Source organism: Falco cherrug, chromosome 12 (genome assembly GCF_023634085.1).
Source record: "Falco cherrug isolate bFalChe1 chromosome 12, bFalChe1.pri, whole genome shotgun sequence".
Lineage (NCBI taxonomy): Eukaryota > Metazoa > Chordata > Aves > Falconiformes > Falconidae > Falco > Falco cherrug.
In genome coordinates, this window is record NC_073708.1 from 6321695 (window position 1) to 6347965 (window position 26271).

The 26271-nt window shown below is 41.9% G+C and overlaps 1 protein-coding gene across 8 annotated transcripts in view; it reads left to right on the forward strand.

The window, feature by feature from the left end:
* The window catches only part of RASAL2 (RAS protein activator like 2), a 187978-nt gene that overhangs the window by 114512 nt on the left and 47195 nt on the right, over window positions 1-26271 (forward strand). For all 8 annotated transcript variants that reach the window (XM_055724688.1, XM_055724689.1, XM_055724690.1 and 5 more), the window contains exon 4: window positions 17449-17555. In XM_055724688.1, coding sequence (XP_055580663.1) covers window positions 17449-17555 — 107 coding nt within the window. The remainder of the gene's footprint in view (window positions 1-17448; window positions 17556-26271) is intronic.

The window sequence follows — 26271 nt, forward strand, 5'->3', positions numbered from 1 at the left end:
TTCTGAACACCCAATGGTTTTGGTTGGAGGGAAAAAATGTAGAAGGTGTTCTTCATGAACACATTCTTGGGGGGAAAAAGTCATCGTCTGAATACCAGCATCAGAAATTAAGTAGTCTTTACATACTACTCGTTAAATATATAGCTGGATGTATTCATACTTTAATACAGGATTTCTGCTCGTATGAGGCATAGGGTTCACAGTTTGGAAAGGCACTTCAGGCTGGATGACTGTAAATAATGTCTTGTCCCTAATTAGGAATTAAACTAGCTTAATGTTTTTAGAGTAGTCATTAATAGGTACTTACAAACTACCATCCTGCTAGCAGCATAACTTGGCCGAATCTCTTGGCGATGCTGAGGATACCTGAAGCTGGATTGACTACAAAAATATGTTTTTAAGCATGGTTGCTTCATCAGTGAAGTTTTGAAAATGCAACAGTCTTCCCCAGCAGAAACACTTGTGTCAGAGCTCTTAGCACCCCTGGTTGGGTCACTGCTCTGTAACGCTGGCAAAGTGTTTTTCCATGGGAAAGTGGACAACAGTAACAGGATGGTTTGACCTACAGTAGTAAAACTTCCCTGTTGATGGTTCTTCTGATTCTTGGAACTGGCTTGCTTAGGGTGACCATGCCCAAGAACCAAAATCACAGTAATTTGCTTATTCTTCAATTACAGTAGTATTTTTAAAATCTTTTAGGACTGCATTTTTCTTGCTGTACATGAGCGGCATGATGGTTCTTTGTGTGCTTGGGTTCTTCTGTGCTTGCCGCCTCGGCCACTAGATAAAGCCAAGTTTCTTCCCTTGTAATGTGCTGGACATTCTCTGGGATGTGGGTGCAGGTACATGTCTCGCTCACTCTGATCTTCAGCTAGTGGTTTGATTCCCTGTCTTCCTGCTCTCCTCAAGTATCTCCTTATTAATACAACCTGAAGGAAGAAAGTATAGGGGTGTATATTCTTAAGACTCAGCAAAACTTGATTTTGTGGGCAGGTACAGTCAGCAGCATGAGGGATTCATCTCCAGCCCCTACAGCATTACAGCCTTGCATCAGTTTCACCAGGAAAACACGGTACTGGGATCTAGAGAGGGAACAGGGGCACGCATCCTTCTAAAAAAAGCCACCTTGTTTATGTTGTGTTAGAATGTTCAGGAGGAAAATGTTACGTAAAAACTGAAGACCTGTTTTCAAAGTAGTTTAAAATTCACCTCCTTAGCGAGTAGCTTCATAGGTTTCTGACAGCTTTTTTTCTTTAACCTGAAAAGCGTGTCTGTAATTCTAAGGTACGCTCAAAATAGTTTATATGCACCAAGGACACACAATGTAATGAGAGACCCCTTAAGACATAGGTTGCTATTATGGAAAAGATTTTGAAGCATTGATGTAGGCAGCTAGGTGTATCTTTGTATTGCAAGGGAAGTATAAGCCAGCTTTTGTGCTGTGTGAGTGTAAGTGAATTTTGTCTGAGAGGCCCGTGACTAGACTTATGTATTTAGCCTTTTTTGAAGAGTTGGTGGTAGGGAATTGGTGCTTGCTTTCCGTAAAGATGAAAGATGACTAGCCAGCCAAGAGGCCAGGTGATTTTGCTAGGGAGGCACCATGGACTTGGAAGAGCTTTATAAAGGCTAGCCTCTTTGGGTTTAGTTTAAATTTTCATTTCGATTGCTAACCTGTTTGTCTCCAATGTCCTGTCAAAACTAAATGTGGAAATAGCTTCCTGACATTATTTGATGTCACTTGTCTATGGGAGCTCTTGCCTGTATTGTTACATGCTAGAAAACATCAAGGTTTGTTTTTCTCACCTTCATTTTAAACCTTTCTGTCCCTGTTTTATCTTTACAGGCTGTCAGCAGGCCCAGCTTCCCCTGCCCCGGGTTCCTCGCTGCTCCAGCAGTTGTTATTTAGGACATTCTTTGCTCTGCCTCCCTCCTGAGTAACCACTAGATTAACATCTCTGATCTCAGTTGGGTTGGGAAGGCTAGTGGTGTTCACGCTGGAAAGTAAGGAGAGCTATCACCCTGGTAAAAGATAACATTGCATCAGTGCTGTGGCATGTAGAGGTTGTCATCTTCAGCTAGATGAGAGCTGTTGAGAGGGAGTGCTAAAGATCACTGACTGTGCTAAACTCACTTCATTAAGCAATCTGAAAGGATAAAGTACTAGACGATAATGTGTATGTGTGGGCTGGTACTTCATCAGCACGGTTTCACTTTCCACAACAGAATGGACTACTTAGAGACGCCTGAGTGTCCATCAATATTATTTTTTTTTTCTGATGAAAAGAGCTGTGCGTGTACTTTGCCATGCTGCAACAGGACTATCCACATCTTCTTGTGTCTGACGTAAATCTGCGATTGATTTACATTGCAACAGAATGATTCTGTTCTGCTATTCATCGCTTGTTCATAGGTTTGTGTCACAGTATTACACACTGGATTTGCTTACATAGCTTAAGCCAAAAAGTTATCTATGTCACAGAATAATTGCGAATCCTTCCACCATGATTCTATAACACAAGATGAGTTACTTGGCGTTGTCCATCTGGATGCACTGGAACTAGATTATAGTGTGGTTGGAAGGCTCTTATATTGTAATACCACTTCTCAGAGCAAAATGATTTTCATTACAGAAAGGCATTTAAAATCATTTAATGCAGGAAACAGAGCCTTTTGCATATAGAATTGACATTTTTAGATGTCTGGGAAACTTATTTTCAGGCTAGCTTGCTTGTTCCGTGCTGTGCCGTTGAATAGGATTGGAGCATTACTACTGCTTTGCGTTTTTCTGGGGCAAAGTGACTCGGATAACTTTTCCGAACGGACAGGTATAGAGGAGAACAGCTTTGGTGCATATGACGTTGATCCAGGAGTTGGAGAAGTGGATGTTCATTGTTTCTTGTGGATTAACTAGCGCTGCAGCCTCAGCACGCTATTTGATATGTACTGTGCCTGCCTGTTTCCTATGAAAAACATTTGCCCTCTCCCTACCTCCTCTGCCCCTGTTCTGAAGAAAGCATTTCCTTTTTCAAGTGCACAAATATCCTGTCTTTATCCACTCCTCAATTAAGTGTAAAACATTTTAATAAGAATGACTTGGGTGTACAATGTCTAATGTATATTGCTGCGAAGACATCATCTACTGACTATAGCAATATCCATCAATCAGTCCGTCAGTCTGTCCCTAGTGCAAGGAAGATCCATTTTTCCTCTTCTTCTAAGTGCCTCATGCAGAGAACATTAATACATTATGATTTATAATACTGCTGCGACTTTGTGCTTACAAAGCATCTGCATCAGAAGGCATCTGTGCTTTATTATTTGCATATATTATGAATTACCATTTACTAAAATTTCTGTAGAAGACTCTGAGCGCTCATGCTTCTGTGTAGTTTCACTTATCAAGAATGCTAATTTTTAAATCCACAGGATGGCAAAGCTGCTTAGCTTCATAGGTTTCAAAATCATAACTGTAGGAGGGTGACATTTCTGGCAACTGCAGAAAGGAGCAGAAGCTCATTCACTGATGGTATTGCAAAGAATTACCAGTTGGGGACGTATACAAGTTTTAAATAATTCATTTATGTAAGAGGTTCGAAAACATAAGGGCTTGGATTAATTTTCAGCTTTGTGGACTCATCTGTGTTTGGAACTCGGGGATGAGGGAGGTGAACTCAAACACTTTGAAGGAGTTTTCTCATGTTTTCGCCTGATGTCCTGTATGGCTACTGGTGCTAATTTTGGAAAGCAGCAGTCTCTCAGGGCAGAGATTAACTGCTGCTTACTCCTCGCTTTTGTTTTGTTTTGTTTGTTATTACTGCTTTACTGATCTCCCCACCTTTCTATATTTTCACGTTTTGCATGCTTCCACTCTGGCTGAGCAATTTGAATCTGTATTTGCATTGGTTCAACAAACTTTTTTTTTTCCGTGTAGGTGGGTCTCACGGCATGGAAGTAAGTTAGGTTTTGAATATTCCTTTCATACTTACTTACAGCTTATCTCAAAACCTGGCTGCCCTCCAAAATTCAGACAAGACTGAAAGCTTTTGGTAAGCTCTAGAGGAGAAGACCTGCTTTAGGATGGAGAAAGACAAATTTAAGAACTATTTCCAGTGTTTCTTCTGCCTGTGGCAAGCTTCAGTGGGAGACCAGCCCTGCATCCCTCCTGCAGTTGTGGAGCAAGTCCAGTCTCTGCTTTTCTTGCACAGCAAAAGGTTTAAAAAATAAAATCAACACTACAGAGGAGTTTCAAGATATTTTTGAAGTGATTGTTTGAAACTAGGTATTCGAAGGATGTAAATGGGGAGGACATTTTGGATACCAGAGTTTGATAACAGAGAATATCAACGCGTACAAATGTCAGCTAGTGCCCAGTGGTTGGGAGATGAGGCTTGATAAATTAATCCTTGGAACTAAGGGCAAATTGCTAAGGATGAGTGGAGTTAACCATTGGAACAGCTTACCAAGAGGACAGACTGGCTCTTTATGTCTTTGCTGTGTCTGTTTACAATCGGATGTGTCGCTCTTTCTTTTTTTTCTTTTTTCTTTTTTTTTTTTCCTGGAAGATGTGTCTGTGTTCAACTAGAAATAATGCAGTGAATGGATGAGTCACTGGGTGATGTTCTAAAGGTGTTTCAAGTCAAGTTAGATTATTGTAATCATTATTTCGGCTTTTAAAGGTGATGGATTTGTTGTTTCTAAATGTTGCTGGTTCTTCTGCATCTATCTTTTGCTTTAAATTTCCTGGATTTGTGACGGGGGTGTGTTCATGACCGACTTTCTTACAAGGACTTTTCAGTTCATGCTTTGGTTCTGATGCCCGTCTCCACCTTCTGACAGTCCACTGCAGACAGGCTTCCTACATGATACTTTGACCTGTTAAACCACACAAAAAGGAGATAAATAGTAGGGAAGTATTTATGCAGCTTTTTTCCCCTCTGTGTGTTGCCCCAGGAATTCTAATGCACAGGAGGAGTCTTCAGATGAAGACCTTCAGTGCCCTTTCCGTTCCTCATTATGTCCTCCTGACTAAAGTCTTTGCCAGTTCTACCTCCATATTTTCACAAAGTTTTTAATGTTCCCCCTATTTTAAAATACTCACGTAAGCCATTTTCATACTAGATATTTAATATACTTCCCCCTGTTTATCATGTACATTAGAAAACATTGAAAAGGATGAATAAAGCTAAATTACGATATAAGATGAGGCAGCTAGGAAGGAAAACAGGATCTGTACACAATCTGTACTCTTACAAATGATGCAAAATTGGTAAGCATTCATGGGAAATCAATACTCATAACTTTGTTTTCTCTAGAACCTATTATTTATGGAGTTGATAGTTAACATTGCAAATTACACTGGTTTTTAAAGGAAGGATAGTCAGGTGGTTGTGGGCACAGTATTTGTTTCAAGGAAAACTAGAAGGAGGTGAAATTTTTGTTTCTTCTACCATCCAGGCAGAATAAAATAGCTGTCTAATCCTTTCTCTAAAAGTTCTTTAATTCCGTTCTTATTGCAAGTAGATTTATGTCATTGATTTGCACAGTATTAACTCAAAGAAAAAGATTCTACTTGTAGAAGTTGGATAAAATGTGATCCTCCCACACACGCACAGTAAAATTTGTTGGAAAAGCTCATTTTGTCAAAAAAAACCAGCTATTTTTTGCAGAGATGGGAAATATCAGTGATGTCTTTCTGTCGTGGCGTTTTATATGATGTAGGAAATGTTTCTGGTTTTTCATCCCTCTGTTCATGTTGAGGGTGGAGGCGTGTACCTTTTCAGTGTGAACAGGAGGACTGCTCAGTGAAGTCTTCCATGCTGCTGTGGTACCTCTCTCCTGAACTCTCTCTCCTGTTCCTCGTTAATTGTGAATTCTGTAGAGCATCTGCCCTTCTTGGCAGGTGTTTTATGAAAATATCTGTCCTGCACAAACAATACTTGCTACAGTTTGTCTTAGTAATTGGAATTTTCTTCCCTGCTGGGACTTGATGGCTCTTTTTTTTTTTTTTTTTCTTCATTTTTTGGTTGTTATCTAATTCTTTGCTTTGCAGATCTAATGGCTTTTTGGTTTTGCCATTTTGGCTTGGGTTTTAGCCAGCGGTCAGCAAGTGTCCTTGTTTGTAATAGGGATTGGCAACTGTATAAATTATTTACAATAAAGACAGGTTCAGAAAATGGTGAACAAAAGGCAGCTGTCTCTTTAAAGAGGGCAGTTTGATCAAAGCATCAGCTCCATCCCCTGAGGACAAAGGCAATTTTGATTTGTGGGGCCCAGGAGTCCCTCACTTACCGGGATTCGTCTCTGTTCGTGCATGTGTAAACCTGTAAAACGCTCTTTTGTGTAGAATAAATCATATGCTATAAATCCTGTACAATTAAATGTGACCCTTCCTAGTCACAATGACAAGTCTTCGTTGCAAAGCTGTGCGGAGCAAGCTCGCTGTCTAGACAGAGCAGAATTCTTTCCCATTTATCTTTTTGCGTTTTGTATTTGTTAAATAAATAACCGGCTGTTAGCGCTGGTGACTTCTCGGAGCCCCCAAGAGCGCTGCTCTGCCCTTGCCTCTCTGGTTTGCCCTGTCGCAGCGGAGGCTGCTTGGCGCTGATGAAGAGGAGCAGTTCCCTCCGCTCTAATGCTGCTGTTGGCAGGCAGCGGCAGATTCCATTATTGCCGATCAATGCCGCCGCCATGCAGGAGGGAGGGGAGAGGGAGGGGTGGGAGCTTCCTAGTCGCAGATTGATCAACCTGCCATTGCATGAACAAATTCATTGTAAGAAAGGCTGGGATACTGTTGTAATAGCTGGAGCAGGAAAGGGCTTGTAAACAGGGGAATGCAGGCTCTTCAGTCATGGGAGGGTATTTAAATTGTCTCTAAGCTGGCTGTTTTTTCTTTTGGCATAAAGCATAATACCTGAGCCTTCAAACAAAGCCAACACTACAAGGAACGATAGGGATATATTACACTTAGCTGATGAGCTATTGTGCTGACTTATTTGAGCTTCTTCAGCACTGACACCTATTTCTTCTTTTTACTTAACCTGATTCTATCATAACCTGCTACCTCGTTTGGATTTTAAAGCCTCTGTTTCCCCTGCTCCCCTTTTTTGCCTTCTTTCTGTTCCTGCTTGGACTGAAACCTGACACAAAGGGACAACAAGTGCAGATCCCACTTACTGCTCCCACCCATGCCTGCTTGGTCAGTATGGGCTGTCAGGTGTTGGGTTGAGGGAACTGGGCAGGATCACGCTCCCACATTGTCAGTGTAGACAATAACTGGAGTACTGGAATCCCAAGACCATCAGCTCCTCCCCACCCTTCCTACCCTGCTTCGCTCACTTACTGTTTTCTGTATGGAAAAGTTTTCTGGCTGGAGAATGAGTCTTCTTTCTCCTGGTGATGTGGCCGAATGGCTGGATAGCAGCACAGAAGATGAGAAAAGCCTTCTCTCGTTTCTTGGTACGGTAGGGTACTAACTGTATTATTCTTATTATTTTTTAACACTTTACTGGGAAGCCTTTACTGCTTTCACTGGTGCTTGATTTCTTCAGTCCTTCAGTTACCTGACCTTACTCTTTTTAAAAGTTTTTTGAGTGGTATGCAATTGTTAATTAAACTTGGGTACAACCTGTCTGAAATAGTTTCAAACATACGGGGCTAAAGGTTGAGTTATAAATGAGCATGTGCCATGCAGAAAAATCGTTTCTGGACTGAACTATGTTACTTACCGGTCTGTTTTTCTTCTCTGTGCCATTTGATGAGCCAATCCCTGTGTTCAGGCTACTTCCACTCATTTCTGTCGGCTTGCCTACAACTTCTCAACTGTGTGATGGTACTAAGATAAAGCAGAGGAGACTGCTGGAAGTTTTTCCTCTGAAGAGAAATATTTAGATGCGTTTAGAATAAAAGTTTCAGCCAAGGGATCAAGTACTTCTGTAGCCTAGAAATTAAATCTAGGAAGCACTATCAGACAATCTCGTGCTCTGTTTCTGCATATTGACACACTAGTTTAATGGCATTCAGGTAGAAAATAAAACTATTCTTTTACTTATAGTCCAGCCTAAATACCACTAAGAGGTTGAAAATGTTTTAAGCAGAATTCACACATAGAAGCTGATTATTGTTTCATCTTTTCCTTCGAGCTGTCGCTATGTCAAGCTGTTGTTGTTTGTTTTTGTTCTTTTACTCCCATCTTCACAAATCATTCCGTCTCTCTCATTAATGGTCTCTGTTGTTCTCAGGATGCAGCCTGTTTTCGTTCTGTTTTGATAATTTTTAGGTACTGAGTTGCTCCGCTGGGCTGCTTGATGTGTATGCCCCTTTTCCTTTCTATGGGCTATTTAAAATGATGTTTGGTATAATACCTGCTGTAATATGTTCATCTCATGTGTCGTCTTTGTCCCCCCTCCCCCCCGATACAGTAGTCAGCATTATGGGCTATGTAAGTCAAGTAGGTGACGGCCAATCCAGATGCCATTTTTTCCCCCGTGTTCTCCTCCATCCAGACCACAGGCAGGTACCTGGTGTGGCTGTGCTCTTCTCAGTAGGCGGAGGTTACGCTAGTCTCTCTACAGTAAGTAGTTCTCTTACTTAACAGGTCCAGAACAGTACAGGATGCGGAAGGTGAGGGACTCCCGCGGAGTCTGTTTGGATTTGCTAACACCACATCGCGATGTGCTGTGGCTGTCTTTGGGAATACCGTACCAGATGTGAACTGGGACGAGAGTATGCATGGGCTGGGCACTGGTGCTGCTCTGCAAGAGACTGACTTTATTCTCGTTACGCTTATGCCTGCATTCACATTTTGTTCCAAACCAAGAGATCCTCAAGATGTGTCCTAAATCTCATCCCAGCAACACCAGGAGGAAGTATTTATTCAGACCGGAGTATGACGGGTGTCATAAAGCTGAGCTATTTAAGGTAGCAGTTTTTGCCTCCAAGTACTTAAGTTATCTTTTTTTTTCTTTCTTTCTTTTATCTTAAAGAGAAATCTATTCCCCAATGGTGGTGTAACTCTGGGGCCATATTTCCTGTTCAGTGACATCCCTCAGATGCCTACAGTACCTTGGGACTTTCTTCTTGTGTGTTTGTAACAAAAATTCCTATTGCTGAAGGGCAAAATCCTGCCACAGTGAACAAGAGGTGCTGAAGCTTAGAGCAGCCTTAGAGGAATGGGGAAGAGCTGTTGAGCTTTGACGCATCCAGGAGCCAGTCACTTGTGAAAATATCCCGATAACCAGAGCAAAGGATCGCTTTTTAGAGAATGCCTTGACTCACAGCCCTTAAGCAGAGGGTAAAAAGATTGGTTTAAAAGCCATGGCTCAAGGCTGTTGTTTAATAATGAGAACAATAAATATTGATATCATACTCATGTGTGTCTAAGTCGTAAGCCTCTAAACAAATTATGTTGCAGGAACAAGTTACCATGCATCAGCTGATCTGTGTTAATTGTCTGTGTGCAATCTCTCTGCAGCAAACACAAGGTAATTTGAATTAGCAGAGGCAGTCCAAGATCATTAGGAACTAACGAGGACATCAGTGTCTCCAGGTCACGTGCAGTAGCTCCTGGTGTCTGCTTTTGTGTTGGTGCAGTTGTCCAGGCAATTCGTATTGCTGTGGGTAGAGTCAAACATTAAAGGAGGCTTCAGAGGTTGATGAGGTTAAAAAGGGGCAACTATTCCAAATTTTGTATGGCCACACTCATCGTGCAGAAGATACTTTAGGGACGTGCATCTGTTTTGTTTCTGACTCACGTTTGCAGAGCTGGAGGATTCGTTCCCCCACCTCAAAGCGAATGCATCAGTGTAATAACAGCTGATGCTGTACTCACTAAATGCCACGTACAGTTTCCTCAGAACATTCTGCAAAAAGAAATTGTGAGAGTCAATACTTGAAGGCCAAAAATTATCATCTCCTATGGCATTCATGCCCTTTCTTCCAGCCTTCTCTGTGTATTCATTTGTTTTGCATGTTGTCTTGTCTTTCAGACTGTGAAGTCCTTTAGGAATCAATGACTTAAATGTCTTTTAAGTGACTTAAACCGTCATTTAGGTTGCTTGCTATGCATCTTCTGAGCTGGCCACTAATTCGATTACACTTTTTTTTTATATGCCAGCACAATGCAAGTGTCTAACACCAACAGAATTACTTGTCTGTAAATTAAAAATCTTTGATATTTACTTGGATCATCTCGCAAGACTTGTCTGATCAACTCAAGCCCTAGTAAAGCACTGTATCTTCTTTTAAAATCCCTGCTAATGGACTGGGAGAGGTTTTGATCGTAATTGGTATCTGACAGTTGTTTGATGATGGAGTTCTATAGCCAGCGAGCTTTGCAGAGTTTCCTTTGTATTTCCCTTTCTGGGCTTGGTAGCTTTTGTGGACTTCAGTATACTGTGACTTGGTTGCGTTCTTTCTGATGTATCTTCTTGTGGCTTTTTTTCCCCATCTTAGTTGTCTTAATAAATGGGAAAGACCTGTCACTTCAAATTTCAGTTTTCTCCTTTAAGTTATACCTTGCAGAATTTGCATAATGTATTCTAGTCAGAACATCAACGTGGACTTCAGGACTTAAAATAGACTCGGGGGGGGGGGGGGGGGGGGGGCGGGGAGTTTGCTTTTGCCCTAATCGTCTTACACCGGCATTTAATTACATTTTTATGACAGTCTGTAAATTGGGCCCAAGTCTGAATTCTCCCTAAGTGAGCAAAATGCTTACTCCAGATAAAATATTAATGGTTTTGTTTATTTTTATATGAGGCTTCCTATTTCATTGAGTGGTACTCATCTGAAAGATGCTGTTCAGACATTTCTTAATATAATAATAATAATAATAATTATTCCTAATGCTTTCTATCTGTCTGCTTTTCATTACCGTCTCTAATTTTGTCAGCTGGTATGTATTTTTACCAGGGTAGAAGTAAACAGTAAATACTGACGGCACCCAACGAGGTCTCTTTCTCGTTAGTGCTGTCACATGAGCGCTCTGAAACAACCCTAAAGAGACAATGAGACAAAAATAGTCTCTTCTGTGTAAGGAAGCTGTGACTACCATAATGTTACTGCATGTATATGCTGTATTGACGTATCATAAACCGCCTTGGAGAATGTTGAATTTTTGTACTTGTTGAAATGCTTATTTATTTTTCCACTTATTTTTAAAAGGCTTAAAAGGGAATTAGATACTCCCTTTCTAACAGGCTCAATGCAGTAGCTTTATTTGGAATGAAAGTACTTGAATTTGCAGCCCACTGAATATTCTCACTTGATGAACATTCATTCATGCATATAAAACTATATTTTTTAATTACTTATGTATGTACGTTAGGGGTTTTTTAATATTTGCATATAGGATGAGACCAAACCATCAGGGTCACGTACACAACTTTCACTATGTGCTGTGGTAGGTGATCAGCAACTCACAATGCAGTTAATAAAAACAGTTAATAAAAATGGAGCAGAGCAGAAAGGCAGTATCTTTGTTGTGGCTTGTTTTCTTGCCCTACAAGCTATAAAAGTTTCCATGTACTGTCTTTGTAAAATAAGAAACAAGCTCTGTAGTTCTGTTGTCCCTTGAAACAACTATTGAATCTCTGTTTGTCTCTCTAGTAAACCACTCGACTGGTGGTTACATCTATGAATATCTTCTTCAAAAACTTCAAAAACTGTACCGGCAAACCCATCAGTGCTCCCAGCTCTTCTTCCAAGCTTAGATTCGAGCCCATTAACTCTGTAAGCCTGTTTGTAAAGGAAATACTAAGTCACAAAAAGTCAAGTGCTGCAGGTTTCTGTTGTGTTTCTTTTGTAGTTAATCTGTGAGGCTAATTGGCCTTTTGACAGAGTAGTAAATAATGCTGAAGGAGGCCTGGAAATCCTTCAGTCCTCTCCAGTCCGTTGCCACGTTCCCAGCAGTGTGTCTCCTCTCTGTCACTGTCGGGAGAAACACTTATCTTTCCTGGTCTTACGAATCTTCAATATCTAAGATTATTTTATTTTTTTCCAAATACTCCTTCAAGATACTCTCTTACTTTCACCCCCTAGGATTCAGTTATTAATCTGGGGTTAAGTATTTAAAAAATAATACCCCAGAGACCTGTAAAGGGTAACTTCACTTAATTTGCAGGTCTTATTCTTAACATCCTCCATCCCTCCTGCAGCCCGCGCAGGCTTTGTCGCACTGGCTGTGCCTGGTTGTTCCAAGTTCAGACTGGGAACCCTTTGGGTAGACGTGGTACCCACTCACTGCTCTCACTGCTTAGTCTGGCATGCTGCATCCTGGTGGCATCACCCTATCTGAAATGTATAATTACCCAGCTAGGCAGATGACGTTCTAAAATGGCAGAGCTAAAAGGTAAATATTTAGATCTTTTGTCTGCGCTGCTAACTATTGCTGCCTAAGTGCTACCACATTTAAAACAGTATTTAAAAAAAAAAAAAAAAGGCGTATAGTATGTGTATTTTATTGAGCCTTCCTTCGGGCAAGAGGTTAGTGGCGGCGTTGCTTGATGGTTTGGCCAGTGCTCTGACCAGCAGCAATTACCATTTTCTCCTGGGGAGTACCCAGTTAGCTCTATACAGGGGGTGAAAATATTTGGGTGGGGGTTGTTCGGTTTCAGCTGGCGAAATTTCAATGCAAGTACACCTGAGAGGCAGTCCTGGGGGATGCTTGGCTCTGGCTGGGTAGCTGGTAGTGTTGAACTGGTTCCGTATTTTGCCAATGTCTGTAATTAAGGTAGACTTGAGAGGCAGAGTGAGTTAATTCTTTTTATGATTCATATTCTTTATCCCCTCTAGTCACAGGCCCATCATATTGGGATGCGTGGAGACAAAACACAAGGAACTCCTAATCCCTGAGATGTGATTATATCTTTCTTTTATTTTCCTAACCAGCAGATAATACACAGCAGTGGTCTGTCCCCTTCCTAGTAAAGATAACACAAAGATACCAAAGGAAGGTATTTGGAGAATTATTTTGAGGATGGATTATTTTTATTTTTTTTCTCAACAGAAGCTATGTCTTGGCAAAAAATACTAATTTTTTTGTCAGTAGTATGATTTTTTTTTTTTTCCCCCAGTGGACGGTAAATGTAGCCTTTCAGAAATCTGAATCTTTCTTGCGCATCAGAGCAAAGGATGTTGTAGCAGGTAATGGGGCAGCGCGAAGCTGTGCATTATTATAAACTGTTAAAAGTCACAACTGATAAAATGATGACTTTGATTATTGATTGTGACTTTTCATTGATTGCTATAAAGTACTAAAAGTTACAGTTGATAAAAAGGGTGGCGTGCAGAACATGACCGGGCCTAGAACTTGATCACAGAAACATAGGACCTGCCAGCCTGGAGTAGGTGGTCTGATCCTGTTGGTCACTGTGACGGAGACCAGCCCCAGCCCCTTATGAGTAAGGACAGACAAATTCTGTGTGCCCGTGTGCTTACCCCTTCTTTGCATCTCCAGGTAGGTCTTTGGGACTGCTTTAGAATCCTGCTTAATGAAGTCCAGAAACTTGGATCTGGAGATGTTCTTGCCGGTCCTGGGAGGGCACGAGCCTGCTCTGGAAGATGCCACAGCCTTCATGCGAGTCCCGCTGAGACTGTGCAGTAGTTTCATTGCATTGCCCTTTACAGGGTTGTCCGTGATTTTGCAGTCTTTGTTTCTGTGACCTTATTTGCAAGTTCAGTAACTTAATTCTTTTCACACTAACCCCTGAGGACGTTTCTTTGCTCCTGATTGTTTTTCCTGCGCTTTTCCAATCCATTTCTAATTCAGAGAAAAGGAGATAGAGTAGCAAGCACTGTCCACTGCAAAGCTGAGAGGTGTGGTTCATCTCTGCTTCTCCCACCCTGAGGAAAAGCTCTTCACAGCAGCGTGCAAATTCTGACAACAGCAAAGTTTTGGACTTCCAATGGGCAGAGCACCCAGCAGTAGGAAATTCAGATCAAGTCCAAGAACCACATACTGACTGGAGGTTGTTGAGGCTATGCCGCTGTGGCAGATCACCACTACTCAGAGTAGTAAGTGGCACCTGTCTCACATAAACCTGCCTTCTGGCCAGCAAAACAGGCTTTGGTGTTGCAGAGGGTAGAGTGATGCAATATGATGTGAAGAGAGACCTACCTTCATTATATCCTTGGGCAGTTCCCTCGTCAGAGGCACCTGCCATTGCTGAGTAATTGGCTCAGCTAATTTGTAACTATTACTATGTAGTGTGTAAATATTTATTTGCATAAATATTTACTTACTTAAGTATTACTGCCTATCACCAATATATGAGGTGATGAATAGAAAGCGTCCCATGGGGATGTTTAGGAATTTGTTTGATGGATTATTTGTTTAGGGTTGAAGAGGGGAAGGTCTGCCTGCCTTCTGGGTTTGTGCTTTGGGTTTTTTTCCTTTTCTTCCCCAAAACTGAGAGTGGGTGAAAAGGTTTTCAGATTGTTTATCCATCGAAACAATGTGATTTATCTGTAGTCTTGGTCCCTGAGAGTGAGCAATGGAGGAAGCAGTTGTAATTTAATACTAAGCCGATGAGAGGTGCATCGATTTTTAGAGCAGGTGAAGATTATGCAAGAGTAGCCTCTAGCATTACTTGTGGAGCAGGGGAGGGAACTGTCTAATTTTTTTGCCTGGTGGTGACAGTATAGATTTTTTTGCACGACTCAGCAAAAATGCTGTTCTACAGGCATCATAAGCAGGCTGCTTTAGTTTTTCATTTCCAGTTAACATGTCTCGACAATTTTGCTCTATCTAGGTCTTTTTTGTTTTCCTGGGGACTGAGCATGTTGTTTATTTTCTCATGCTTTTTGGAAGGAGAAGAGAGGGAAAGGTGGTTTTATTTTTAGTTTATCGGAGGCACCTTGTGAATATTTCATTTTCCCGTCCCCATTTGGTACATGTCTGTGATGGTGTGGGAATGGAAGAAATCCCTTTTATCGACGGAATGGCAGTGTTTTGTTTGCAGAGAACCTGAATTGCTGCTGGGTGGATGTGGGGGGAAGAGGGAAGGCAAGGAGAGCCAGGCGTGTTCCTTGTTGTAGCTTTTCAACTCCATGTGGTTTAAACATAAACTTTTTCCGAAACTGCCCCTTCTGCAGAACCTATTGTTGGAAATAGTGGGGAATTCAGGCTCCTGTTTTCATTTATGACTCAGCAAAGTTAACGGACTGTGTTAAATGACTGAAGCAGCTTTGATGTGATTTCCTGTGTGCGAGGAGTGGAGAAAGCCAAACCTATTACGTTACGCATTACTATTCGATGTAAAATAAAAGATGCTCGCTTTTATCCCCAGTTCCAAGTGAATATATCACTGCTGTTTGCTTTCATGGCATTTACAGTGAGAACAGCAGAAGCGATCACTTAAATCCAACATAATACAGCTCTCTGGGAGAGCAGTACTTACAGGTGCTGCAGAAAGTAAGTTTCCCTTTGTAGAGGCAGGGGGAGGAGGCTGGTGGTATAAAAGAAAGCATCCTCAGATAAGACCAGCGGCCTCTGCAAAGGCTCCTGAGATGGCGGGACTGACCGTTACTCAAAAACCTTGGTCTAGCACTGGCCCCGCTCCAGCGCTTTGTTCTCTAAAGGTGCCCTGACGGGGACTTACCCTCCGGCACCGGAACAGGCGCTGCCTCCTTAGCTGTAAAAGTGCCTGATGCTGCTCGTCAGCCCGAAGGAGAAGTCTCCCCCAAAGTGGTATTGCTCTCTGGCAGTTAGGGCGAGCTCTGACAGCCCGGGATTTACTGGTGCATCGCCCTCAGGGTCGGCAGCGAGCCGCTCTGCCCTGCCCATTTCCCAGTGGCAACTACATTGTGCGTTAGACTTGGTTTGCCCAGTTTGGGAGGCTGTTTCCCTCTTAGCGGTTCTTTCGCTATGGCTGGTTACAAGCAGATGAAGAGGCTGAACGTTAGCGGCTTGGTTTGTTAAAAGATAAATATCTCCAGAGTGAGACACTAATACTGCAGGGTCCAGATTTCTTAGCCTCTCGCTCAGTATGCTCCATTTTGTCGTGCCTCACGCATCCGTGGGAGACACGTACTGTAACTCTGGTGAAATCAAAAGCCGGTATGCAAAGACATCACAAGTAATGTTATCCCCGAAGAAGGCTTTTCTCGTTTTTTCTTCGGTTATTTTGAGGAAAACACTACTCTCATGGCACCAGCTGGCTGTCTTTCTCTGGAAACCTTTTTTGCTGCTGTGAATCAGGATATACGGTGAAATTTTTCTGTAGCAGAGGGAAGCCGGCAGTTGGGCGTCTGTTAATAGCCTGAAAGTAACTAATGAGGATGTGCAGTCGGAGCGATTGATTGAATAGCTGCAGTCCTGTGTGTTTCTTTTTTGCTCGCTCGCTCGCTCGCTCTCTGCAAGCTGTGGGAAGGGAGGGGGAACGCAGAGACCCAGCTTTCTCTTAAGTGGAAGTAGCACGGATCCCCAGGGCCAGGCGGCCAGAAATGGAAGTTTAAGCTGCATCTGTCTCTTGAAAGGAAAACGCCAGGAGTCAAAATGTCACTGTCTGGAGTCACGGCTTACTCCTTTTCTCTAAGATTCCAAAGATAACAATGGACTTTCTGCTAGGAAGTGATTTTTTTTATCCCTCCCCGCGTTGGGGGATGTTTTGTGAAGCTGGATTCCTTTAAGTCTGGCTATTGAGCTGGAGATGGGCAGCAGTTGCGATAAAGGTATCTGTATGTATATCTATGTGTTTCTAGCTAGATACAAAAATGCATGGATGTGCAGCATATGTGTGTATGTGTAGAGGTTTTTAATAGTGTGTATACTTTATTATGCTATTATGCTAGTGTTTGCACTAGAAAAAGATGTAAGTGCATCTTTGATGAATATTTGTGCTAGTCACATCAGCCTGCATGGATTTAAGATGCCAAAGTCGTATCTTAGTAAGGTCATATTGCCAGAATGAGAAGTTGACCTATTTTTTTTTTTTTTTTTGATCTGCAGAGAGATATATGTCATATTACCCGGGCAGTTATGTCTTCTGCTGGTAGTGTGGTTTGAGCAAGCAGTGTGATCATATAAGACTGAACTTTGACCTTTGTCAAATTGTATTCAGCTGTGACTAAAATTAGCTTCCCTGGGTCTTGATTTTAGTTACCTGTTAATTACTGCATTGCTTATGTAAAAAAAAAAGAAAAAAAAAAAGTTCTCTAAATGCTCTCTCACAAACAGCAATAGAATACTGAATATGTTTGGGTATTGATCTTTACCAGCATTTTTTGATTTTAATTGCCTGTTGCCTAGAGTCAAGTCAGATTCACAACCTTGAATGTCAGTGGAAATGCCATTGTGATTTAGGAAGTAAATAAGACAGAAAAATAGGTGTGTGTCATTCAGCAGTTTAGTAATGCACTTGAAACTTTGCAGCGTCTGTCCTATAGAGCATAAAACCTGATTATTCCCCACCCCCCGGCACCCATTCACCTTCTTTTTCTTCTCTTCCTTAGAGGTCCCAGCCGAGAGATCTCCTCGCAGACGGAGCATCTCTGGGACCAGCACTTCTGAGAAAACCAACTCCATGGATGCTTCGAATACTTCTCCTTTCAAAGTGCCAGTAAGTGTGCCTTTCCTGCAAAAGAGGAATTTTTTGAATTGAATAGGAGGAGATTAAAATATCACAGTGTACAACTAAGCTCGGCGGGGTTGGGGGGGTTGGAAGGGTATTTAGTTAATATTTCCAGTTGACCAAGAGGTATTGTTATCAACTGTCATGTATTATCAATGAGATTTCTGGTAAATCCGTAACTTGCTTATTTTCATTGCTGTGATTTAAAGTTGCAAATAGTGAAACACCAGTGTTAATGTGGGCAGCGACCTATATAAATACTTTTGAAGTTGCTGCCAAGGATTGCATTACATACTCAATTTTGACTAGGGAAAAAAGTTCCTTTAGCTTGGTTGGGGTTTTTTCCCTCGTGCCATTGAAATACATAGAAAACTGAAATGGCTTTATAGTTTATTCAGAAGCTGATGAAATTTGTGCAGGTGTGTAATTGCTCTTTAGCTCTTCAGCTTTTGTCATTAATTTGGTTGGCTTTGGGTCTGCATGAGGCAATTTCAGCTGGGGTCTGGATTTTCTTGCTTGTGTCACTCTTCGGTCAGTGTATCCAGGAGCACAAAGGCCTTTCTATTATTAGACTGAGGGCAAATGCTTCAAGTTAAAATGAGGTGCTCGGTAATTTTTTAACAATATTTGTGGTTTAAAATATCTAACTTGAATATTACAAGTATTTTCATACCCCTCTTTATTTTTGGCAAGTCATCTGCCTAGTTTAAAACCTGAGGAAAAACGGGAGAAGAATTGTCTAGTGAACGTTGGAGTTTTTTGTATATTTTCTATGGACATGAGTACATTTCTGTACTTTAGTGTGTAAGTTCTTGCTTTGCTTTAGATAGCACTTGTCCCTGTTAAGTACACTTCCTAGCTCACTTGAGATCCAAATGTGTGTGAAACTTGGATTTGATTAAATACTACATTGCGTCATTTTAGAAATAAAATAAAAAAACGCCAAGAGTTTAATGACAGCCACTTAAATTACACAAGGATTGAGGTTGGTCAGAGTGTATAGAATATATGGTGTTTAAAGCAACCAGTAAACTTGTGATTTATTGGAATTGAAAAAGGGACTGAGGAAGCAATTAGATGTGCAGGGTCTCCACACTTGGTCACTTTTCAAAGTCATAGAATAATATAGATTGGAAGGGAGCTCTGAAAGTCTCTGATGTAACCCTGTCTTCAAAGCTGGACCGATTTATATCAGATTGCTCAGGGTGTTCTCCAGTCAGGTGTTGAAAACCTCCAAGGATGCAGATTGCACAGCTTTGCTAGACAACCTGTTCTGACGTTTGACTATCCTCATTGTGAAGAATTTTTCTTCTGTAAAGACTTCCTTGTCAGAATAAAACTTGAACTTCTAATGTCTATTGAAATACCACGAATCACATTTTCCTCTAGTTCAAAAAAATACCTGAAGTAGCAGTTAAAGCAGAATATATTGCTTAGCCTTGAGAAGAGAAAGCTCCAAGGGAAATCTTAGCAATGTGTATAAATACCTGATGGAAGAGAATAAAGATGACGGAGCCAGGCTCTCTGGACGAGAGGCAGTGAGCACAATCTGAAATACCTGAAATTCTGTTCAAACAGAAGAAAACCCTTTTTTCACTGTGAGGGTGATCAAACACAGGATGGGTTGCCTGGAGAGGTTGTGGAGTCTCCATCCTTGGAGATACATTCCAAAGCAGACTGGACACAGTGTCCTAAGCGTCATGCTCTCGTTTACCCTTACCCTGCTTTGAGCAGGGGGTCTGACTAGACAATCTCCAGAGGTGCCTTCCCACCTCTGCTATTTCGCGATTCTGTGAACTATCTATCCTCTGTTGCTTCAGTGACCTGTTTTCTGGGTGGTAGTTGGTGGGGGGAAAGGGTCTTGGTCTAGTTGCACGTGAAGTTGTCACAAGAATATTCTGTTATGTCAAGTTCTGAGCTTTTTATGCTGAGCCCATGGTCCACACAGTTCCAGGAGGCTTTCTGAACTCTGAGAGCCTTCAAAAGTCCTAGCTAAGGACTCTTCCTTTGTAAGAAATTCTCTGTCTTCTTTGTCTTCATCTGTAAGTAATTGCCCTAGCCTCTTATACATTGTCATAGTCTTTGTCTAACAACTGCAAGCGACAGATCAGAAGTGTTTGATTACTGTCTGTATTGTTTATTTCATATGCCTCCTTTTTTCTCTGTTCCTCATTTTTGTACAGTTTTTTTTAATGTTGATCCTATCTTTTAAGTAACGTTTTGATGTTTCTCTAGTTCTTCTCTAACAGTCCTCTTAATACTTCTTAGCTCCTGCTCCCTTTCAAAGCAAGAACCTCGCAAAATGTTTCTCGTTTCCCCTGGCAGTGTATTTCAGGACTTTGAGGACTCTGGCAAATAGGCTGAGGAAGCAGTATACGGCTGCCCTTCTTGGGCATAAACCAGCAAAAAAACCTAGAAGCTATCTGTGCCACGCGTGGCTGGTATTGCACTTCTTTGTCCGCCTGGCCACCTGTATACCCAGGAGCATAATGCACCCTCCTGCCTTCCTCGCAGGCACCAGGCTTTGGGGGTTTTGCTCTGAAGAAGCCATTTGTATGCTGTTACTCCTTAGCAGGTTGCAGTGCAGGTGGGGGTTTGAGATCACCCCGTTTTCAAACGTCCCAACTTCTGCTCTGTTTAAAAGAGCAAACTGCAATCGGATCGCTTAAGAATACAGATGAGCTCAAGCCAAAACTACCGAAATAAAATACGCTGTTAACTTTGTGGATGGGCGTACATCTAAGAGGTGGGTGATAAGGTGGGGAGGAATGGTGTTTCTTCCTTTGATTTAAATTGAGAATTTCCCAGCTCTGAGAAGCAGGTGGGGTGACTTGGGCACCTCATGGAGGAGGTCTGGGATCAGTGGTCTGAGAAGGGCTTTGGGTGAAGGTTGTAAGAGGTGCCTATAATGGTTTACACATGTGTGTTTGGTCATCTTTATTTGACAGGGATGTATGATACATACACATATATATGTATCACACATATCCATACACAGAAAAGAGACTAATAATAAGACAACCTGTGTTTTTATTTTTCCTGACACTGACACGTACGGTGCAGGCTGGAGGGCTCTAGGCAGCTGCAGTGTCGTGCTGTCGCAGTTATTCTTGCCGTGGCCCTGACTCTGTGCCATACCTCTCCTCCTCACTGCTTGGATTTCTAACAGAAAGCAGCTTAAGGCAGGGGACGGCTTAACCTTCTTCCATACCGATGGAAAATTATGCTGAGACTTTCATAATAAGTTGCTTTTACAGCTTTTTAAGTTTGCCTCTCAGAAATGCTATTTAAAAGCTGTCTTCTCAATAGGACGGTGGCTTCCAGCATGTTCCGTGCAGGTTTTTTTCCTTTCAAACACCAGGCAGTGGTACTTACTCAGAACAAGGCATCTGCTTTTTTAATACTGCTAATTGGCATTTGTTTAGCATCTGGAATTTTGATTCATAACAGCCTAATGGCCCTTAAGCGAACATTTCCTTGACGAGACATTTTTAAGTAGCCTCTTCAGTGGCAGTGGTCAGTGAAGGATTTATTTTGAGGGGCTGAGGCGTAAAATTCAGGAAATTTGCCTTCCTACCTCCTGCATGTGCACTGGAGGAAAAGACAAATGTTTAAACTTACTATTGTGTGAAAAGTAGTATCTCAGTGGTTATAAACATACTCTTTTCTCAGGACTAACCACCGCATGGACCAGCATGTACAATGTGTGTGTTCTGGTTATCTCCCACCAAGGGGAATAAAGTGGATTCTGCTAATGCTGACATGGCATAGCAGAAGGCATGCGTACAAAGAGCTCTTGGTGCTTGTCCTTTCTTTTTCTTCCCCATTTCCCCAAATATTCTTGTCTGCAGTTAAACGTTAGCCTCCACCTAGGTTTAGTTGCATTAATTGCCGTTTGACAATTTCCAGGTGTATCTGGAATATAGAGGGAGAGCGTGGAAGGGCATGAAAATTAGGAAAACTGAAATGAGGAAGTGTCTAAGTGTGTCTTCTCACATACAGACAGATGTGTGATGTTTATAGATACGCATAGATAGGAAAAGTCATATTTTTAATAATGAGCATTTGACTGAACAAATAGGAAGGCAGACGGAACTGGCTAGAAGTAGGCATCATGACGCATAGGTGGGCGAGGAACCAGCTTTTCCCTTCCCACACACACTCTGTCCTGGCAGAGCATCTCAGTCTCAGCGCATCCCGTTCCCTACGGTTGCACTGTTGCACCCTGCCGTATTCTGTTGTTGCTCCACCATTGGAATTGAGGGACGAGGGTAAATATGAGAAGATCAAAATCTTCAAACCTCCTGCAGTGGCAGGGTAGAGAGGAATTGCTAAACCAGTCTTCAGACTTGGATTGTGCTCTCTGATTTTTACATCTTTGGGGTAGGGTAGTTACTGAGTTGTTATTACAAATAATAAATGATTCATCTATGTCTGCTGGCTATTAGGGGGGGGGGAAAAAAAAAAAAAAAAAAAGGATGAGAAAGAGGCAAAGAAACAAGTGCAAATGAGATAGGAAAGCCAGAACACAATCTTTGCAGTAAATAAAATGATTTTTATAGGAGCCCTGTGTGCACCTGATGGGAAGGCTGATACTTACAGATTGCCTTCCATGGTTTGTTTCTAGTCAAGAGTATAATTGGATCTATAGAAATACTGTCTGCCTCTTTGCTCTTTGAGAGTACTGCTAAATGGAACAGAAGACAATGCAGCCAGCCTAAGTGAAGGTCAAAGCTTGATGAGATCTCGCGGCTGCCCAGCCTCATCTTTTATGCAGTCAGCAAGATTGTTGCTTCTCCAGAGCACTGCTCCGCTACCATCGCGCTGCCAGGTTAGGACAAGTCTGATCTTTCCTGGCCATGTGACCTGACGGCACACAAGTACATATTTTTAATTCTGCTTCAGCGCCAATGCAGAGATGGAATTGTTGATTTACGTTAGCGTGAGGCAGCGCGGCATCCTTCATGAAAAACTGGCTGTGCTCAGATCTCGCCTCCCTATTGTAAGACTAATGTTTTTCCTTCCGCTTTCCACTCTTTTCTTACCATAACGTGTTTGTTTGAATCTGCTTTATTTTTTTTTTATTATTTGCCTGTGATGTGTTCACTTAGGTATGCTGGCTCTTATGCTGCAGGTTTTGTGTCAAAGGCATAAATGGGTGCTTGGCTATCTCCGGGATGCTCACCAAGTTCCCATCCGCATCTTTCTCCTGGAGTAATACAGCTCATAGGCTCTATAAACTTCACACTACCTTTCTGCCAAAGAGGATTTGGTCATGACATCAAACTACAGCACGGAGTCAGACAATGGGTATATCCAGTCTGTGACACCGTCCGGTGGACCTCAACAGCAGGAACGTTTTTCTCGTGTTTGCTGTGAACTTGACTTAGTATGTAATTCCCCTGCGATTAATGTAGGGGAACTATGAATGCATATAGCTTTGAACAAAAATAAGTGGTCACATTCCAGTTGTCCTTGGTTTAATAGTATTTAAATTTGTACCGACTCACTCTACTCTTCACCTCCAAATCATGGCTTACTCAAGTTATGCAGGGGTTTAATTAATGCATCCTCTGCAAATCAGTCCTTCTGGCCCCTTTATCACTTCTCTTGCTCTTCTGTTTTTAATTCCCTTCAATTGATTCGCCGAGTTCTGGTACTAAAGTTCACAGGAATGTGTGATATCAGTTTCTAATTGCTCACAACCCTTTGTGTTATTTCTCTGTCCTCCCTGGCCCTCACTTCACCTCCTAATTTAATATAGCTCAGTGTAATTAATGTGCTGTTTAACTTTTCTTCCAGATCATTAACAAAGATGTTAAACAGAAGCAGTCATGCCACTATCCCTACCGCATCCCATTGGACCTTTTCTTCTGCCTTGATACCTTATCACTTGTTGTAATTACTCTTTTTAGATATTCCTGCAGCTAGTTCTCAGGTTTGTGTTACTAGCTTTGGCAAAGCTTGTTTCCATTAATTTTTCTAATTAGTGCGTGTGGTGTATTATCAAAAGGTACTCTGAAGTGTTGAGCTGCTTACTGGCTGCGTGCCAGGGCACTAAAGAGCCAGGGTCATGAAAATTAACTGCCTCTTTCCTGACGTGAGGGAAAGGCAAAAATGCAGCCGCTGGAGTCGGGGTGAGGTAGGCTGGAGGCCATCGCTTCTCCACGGACTTCAGCCGGTAACTGTGGCTTGCTTGAACACTCTGATAGACTCAGGTGGCCCATGTCTCAGAATATTGTTTGCCACCCTTGTTTTGTTCTTCTCTAGACAGGCTTCTGACCTTTCTTCCTTAATTCCTGGATAGGGGCTTTTCAGGATGCTCTTTTCCTGTGCTGGTGCCTGGACAGCCCCTGTGGAGGTGGGTGGCCTCAGTGCTCCCAGTCGCATCCGTGCTGGACACCTTGCTGGATTGTGATCTGAAAAGCTGAGGTAGCTCTCCCCAGCTATCGGGTAGCTCTTGTTTCTTCATGAATATTTTAGTATGATTCCCAGTGACTTGGAAATTTGATTCCTTTAGTGCTTTTGACTACATATCATGCAGAGTACGTGCAATCTTATGATCCATTTTATTAATAGATGTATCATCAGTGTATCCCTGTTCTGGTGTCCTTTCCATTTCCTTGGTTTTCTTATTACTGTTCTTCAACTTGTTCATCCTCTCCTGCTTCCCTCCTGTGGCTGTAGACAATTTTTCATTGGAAAGTTGAAATTGTTATCTGGCCAAATCTGCAGTGCTGTCCCATCAGGAGAAAAATATCTTCCTGATCCTTGCTGTTGATCAGCTTGTGTCCTGAAGCATGATTATTGCTCACGCTTGTTATTTTTAAACCTGACTAATGCAGCTACATATGTTATTCTTCCTTATATAAACACATAATCCTTTTTTAATCTTGCTGAAAAAATTTGTCTGTATAATATCTTGCGGTGGAGAATTCTAGGGACTGATTTATAGATAGCGTTAGAAAAGGTCTCCTGACAATCAGGGAAATGTGCTGCCTCTCATGTTAAATTGCCCCTTGGGTTTCTTATGTAACAGGGTGCATGAGGAGCTTAGTTAATTTCCATGCTATTTGTTTTATTCATCTATAATCCCTTCTTGCTTTTGTTTCTAAAATAAATAGTCGGTCTTTAAAGCATATCATTTGTAAATCCCCCCTCTTGTCTGCTTTTAATCAGTTTATACTTCTGGAGTTTTAGTTTTGTTCTAGTTTTCTTGCTGAGATGAAAAGATCAGTAGAGTGTGGTGCATTAGCGTGAAAGCTGTGGCAGACTTACATAATACCACTTGACTTTTATTGTGCTTTATCCTTTGTTTATACATTCAAACATGTTTTTTATTGTGCTCTGCCGGTGCATAAACCACCTCTTCAGTGACATAGTGCCACGCTATTTGGATGAGTTGATGGTGGAATTTGACTGTTGTAAGTCACTGCCTTGTTCTTTACATTGCCACCAAGGTGTACGTAAGGTTGTTTTCATCTGCTTTTCTACTGCGTGAGTGGCTGAGAGCCTTTTCAAAGGTAGTCACTGCTAATACTTTAATAATGACCGTTACTGGGCTCATCAGCAAACTTCTCCACCTCTTTGCTAGTTACACTGGAATTTTGTTGTTGTTCTGCAGGGGATAGTAAACTTCACCATGTTTGCTCCTAATCCCTGGAATATCCTGCTAGTTCTATCTTTCAATTTTATGACCTGGCTATCTTCCCCTGCTTCTTTGCTTCCCGTAGCTTTACAACGTTACTGGCACAGAAGAGCATTTCCACTTGGCTATGATATTTTTTTTTTTTTTTTTCTTGATAGCTGCCTGTGAGCAACTTAAGAAATAAAATGCTTCGTGTACCAACAACGCGCAGTAGTTGGGAGGCAGTTCTGCGGTCGTCCGTGGCCACTTGAGCATTATCTTTGTACCCACCCAGTCCTTCCCCTCGGAGAGAACAAGTCTCACCACTCTGTAAATGAAGTTACCCACCTGCTGTTATTAATAATACATTAGTGCTCCTCATCTGGAATTATAGCTGTTCAAGATGCGTTGCAAGCCTCCAAAAGGCAATGTGTTTTTCCCCAGAAATACATAATGTAGGTAGCAGTGCTGCAAACCACAGCCCTGTATGTAAGATGGACCTTTCACTGTCACCCCTTTTCCCCTGGTTTGAAACTGCCACTAATATCGTTGCATTCTGTCAATGGATAATTTGTGTTACGGTTATATATAGTTTTATTAGTTCATGGCTGAATTAACCTTTCGCTTTCAAAACAGCAAAGACAATCATTATTTATTATGCATGGGCTGTTCTCTCCAGAGTGAAGAATCGGTGCATCTGTAGGGGAGCGATAGTTGAAGAGTCGAGCAGTTGATGTTTGGGCTGTCTTTGCATTTGTCGGGAGGTTCATGTGCCGCTTTGCTGAGGTTGAGGACAGTCACACAGTTGTAATCTTTGGCAAGGAGTCAGCATTCCCTAAAGCCGAAGCTGCCCTGAACAAGGGCCATCCCTGAGTTTAAAATACCTGGGGGCTGGCGTTTCTGTACCTTCCCCGCGCAGCTGTGGAGGGGGGTTACAGACGCCTGCCGAATTTATCGCGTCTCCTGTGGCGATTTCTTCTTGGCAGAGGGAGAGAGTTTGAGTTGCTTAACTTACAAATGAGATGAGTAGAATTCTCAGTGGGATCGAATTATTTTTAGATGTTGTATCCTTGGGAT